We start from the raw sequence: 3,516 nt of genomic DNA, 5'->3' as shown, positions 1-3,516 counted from the left end.
GTCCCTAAACTCACTGGTAAAAGCACTAACCCTGGTGACTGTGTTTGGAGATGGAGAATTGAAGGACATGCAGTACTGAAATTAAGGTTAGCTAGGCAGTGGTGGCGAATGCCTTTAATCCCCGCACTTGGGAGGCAGAGGCAGGCAGATCAGGGTTGGTCCACAGAGTGAATTCCAGGACAACCAGGCTATACGGAGAAACCCTGAAAAAAAAAGTGAAGGTGGTTGGGAGCTTGCTAACACATAGTAGAGTCAAGTCCATAGTACATCAAGGTCAAAGAAGACACCAGATATCTACAGCTGTGAGCCACCAAGTGTGGGTGCTAGGACCTGAATTCACTTGTTCTGCAAGAGAACCATGCATTCTGAATAAAGAATCTGTCTCCAGCCCATTAAAATAACAATTGTTTTTATTTTCGTGGAACTCATCACTGTGACTAGTCTGGATGACCAGAGAGCACGAGGACGCTCCTGACTCTGCATCCCCCAGCAAGGATGACAGGCCCAGGCCCAGCACCTGGCATTCCTAAGAAAAGAACAGGGTTAAGACCTGTGGCCTCTGGAAGACTAAACTCGAGTCCTCCTGTTTGTGTGACAAACACTACACCAACTTAGCCACATTCCAGATCCCTTCTAAGGCTTTAAGCAGAATCTTCTGTTGTCCTCAGGACACAGTGACTCATGTGAGAGGTCACATGGAGTGTCACACACCAAGAAAGCTCCCATGGGAAAGAACAGTTATTCTGATACACGTTAACACAAGCAGGAAGACACTGTTCAGGACTGCTGCTCTAAGACAAAGAGACAGAACAATTCTGTCAGTTCATTCAGCTGGAGACTCACAGCAGATGAGCTGAGTGAGGGCAGCAGAGAGCAGAGAGTAGGAGCATAGTGAAGCTGACCTCATGGGCTTCCACCTGAGGGAAGCCAAGGCCAAACCCACCAACGGCTGGACATGGGAACCTGATGGAGGTTAAGCATCAGAGGTAGGGTGTTCACACAACCTGACTTAGGATTCTTGCCAAACCATGGCAAGGCAGGCCCAGCATACACAGGAAAGGCGTGGAAAGCCTAGGTCCAGCCATACTGGGAAACAGTTTAGAAGACTTAAAGTTGTCTCAAGGAACAAAAATGTTGTCAACTTAACCTCAGTGTCCAGAACTTTGCTGGGCCTTCATCAAACACATCGTTCCCACGAGTGACCCGGGTCTTCTTTCACCATGGCAGTCACTGCTTCAGTGCCTCCTTCTTCTGGGTCAGAAGAGACAGCAAAGTCCCCACCACATCTCATCTTTCTGGGCTGAAAGTTCTTTCTGGGGAGTGCTTAGGAACCAATGTGCTTTGAGTCCTCAATTCCCTGTTACTTAAACTCTTACAGAGGCAGCGCAGTGAGATAGATGCCTTAGGGATAGGAGCCCTCGTGAATGGGGATTCCTCACATGTGAATGAGAACTCCCCACATGTGAATGGGGATTCCCACATGTGAATGGGAATTCCCACATGTGAATGGGAATTCCCACATGTGAATGGGGAATCCACTCGTGATTCTTTACCTTCACTCACAGCTGAAAGTCAAATCTATGTGCTGTGTTTTGAGTGGACAGATCTTAGCTATGAGCTGCCCCATCTGCTAAGGAGTACACACCACTGCAGTGCAAAAAAGACCTAAAAGACCTCCAGCTTCAAAGAATGTCCTATATACATTTCCCTCTTGGGGCTGTGCAATTTGCAGACTCCAAGCAAACATGGGCACTCCTGGCCAGCAGAACAATGTGGGGCAGACAGGTCATGTCCCAGCAGCTGAGGCAGGAGACTGCTGTTCTTGAGGGAAGCGAACTCCTCAGTGAACACTGACGTTCCCTAAATGAAAGGATTATTTCTTCTCTAACTACTCTCTCTTTATTTAGAGTTCCTAGTGAGAAGTGTTTTGGTAGTGATGACATTGACCTTGAGGGGAAGGCTCCCCTACTAAATGTCTAGCAATAAAAGGTTGTGCTGGAGGGTGAGAGAGGCAGCTCAGCCATGAGGAGCACAGGCTGCTCTTTCAGATGACTGAGTCAGTGCCCAGCCCCCTCATGATGGCTCAGGACTGTTGGAAGTCCAGTCCCAGGGATGTAATGCTTTTCTTCCTCTACCCTCTTCGGGTCCCAAGAATGAATATGGTACCCAGACAAAGATGTAAAAGAAGCACTCATGTACATAAGATAAAAAATTAAAAGGACGGGGCTGGAGAGATGACTCAGTGGTTAAGAGCACTGACTGCTTTTCTAGAGGTCCTGAGTTCAATTCTCAGCAACAACATGGTGGCTCACAATCGTCTGTAATGGTATCAGATGCCCTCTTCTTGTGTGTCTGAAGACCATGACAGTGTTCTCATATACATAAAATAAATAAAAATATAATCTTAAAACAATTAAAAGGACAATTATAGGTTTTGAACTCACAGTATCCTTGGGAACTAAGAATGCTGTGATTTGTCAAGTGTGCTCATCCCAGTAAGAAAGTTTATACAGCTGTAACGTTCTCCTGTGCTTCACAGTGAATGCTCTGTGGTTCCCACAGGACAGATCTTACTTTATGAGCTGTCTTCCTTGCTCACCTCATCTCTCCTGTTACAGGAAAGAGGATGATGCCTTGAGTGAAGCCCTAGGTGAGACTCTAGCTGATACTGATACAGAAGATGAAGATGAGCTCCAAAATGTCCTATGGCACAAGGAGAGGTTCTTGGATGTTTATCCTCGGGTGAAACTGGAGCTTGAGGAGCACATCAGTAAGCTCCACGCTCTGGCAGACAAGGTTGACAAGGTGCACAGGGACTGCACCATCTCACAGGTGGTGGCCAGCTCCAGCAGCGCTGTGTCCGGAGTCCTGACAATCCTTGGTCTGGCTCTGGCACCTGTGACAGCAGGAGTCAGTCTGGCACTGTCAGCCACTGGCTTGGGGCTGGGGGCAGCAGCGGCTGTGACAAGTGTTTCCACAAGCATTGTGGAAAAGGTAAGCATTACATCTGCTGAAGCTGAAGCCAGCAAGCTGGTGCCAACCAACAAAGACACAACGAAGGGCATGAAAGACATTTGGGATCTGAGTGACCCCAGATTTGTTTCCTTATGCAAGACTTCCTTGAAGAACCTAAAAAACATCAAGAACAACATTGATGCTGTCAAACTGACCAAAGCCAACCCTCGACTAGCAAATAATGCCAAGCGTCTCATGACCACAGGGAAGATATCTCGCCGAAATACTAAACAGGTGCAGAAAGCCTTTGGAGGTACTGCTCTGGCTATGACCAAAGAAGCCCGGATTGTGGGTGCAGCCACCGCAGGTTTCGCCCTCCTGCTGGATGTGGGCAACCTTGTGGAAGACTCGAAGCATTTGCATGAGGGTGCTAAGTCAGAGTATGCTGCAGAGCTGCGGCAGCAGGCTCAGGACCTGGAGCAGAAGTTGCAGAAGCTCAAACAGTTTCGTGACATCCTGATTCAGTGATCTCTTCCTCTTCAGTGCAGCTCAGAGGACTGG

At 48.0% G+C, this 3,516-nt stretch overlaps 1 protein-coding gene across 1 annotated transcript; it reads left to right on the top strand.

The window, feature by feature from the left end:
- The first annotated feature begins 966 nt into the window (after positions 1 to 966).
- On the top strand, positions 967 to 3,510 carry LOC116082470 (apolipoprotein L3-like). The gene is made up of 2 exons (XM_031359369.1): positions 967 to 986; positions 2,619 to 3,510. Exons 1-2 carry the CDS (start codon positions 967 to 969, stop codon positions 3,481 to 3,483), a joined length of 885 nt encoding a protein of 294 aa, XP_031215229.1. The 3' UTR covers positions 3,484 to 3,510.
- The last annotated feature ends 6 nt before the right edge of the window (positions 3,511 to 3,516 follow it).

Source organism: Mastomys coucha, unplaced genomic scaffold (genome assembly GCF_008632895.1).
Source record: "Mastomys coucha isolate ucsf_1 unplaced genomic scaffold, UCSF_Mcou_1 pScaffold11, whole genome shotgun sequence".
NCBI lineage: Eukaryota > Metazoa > Chordata > Mammalia > Rodentia > Muridae > Mastomys > Mastomys coucha.
Note: the sequence above shows the minus strand (reverse complement) of the source record. Positions and strands in the feature narration are given on the sequence as shown.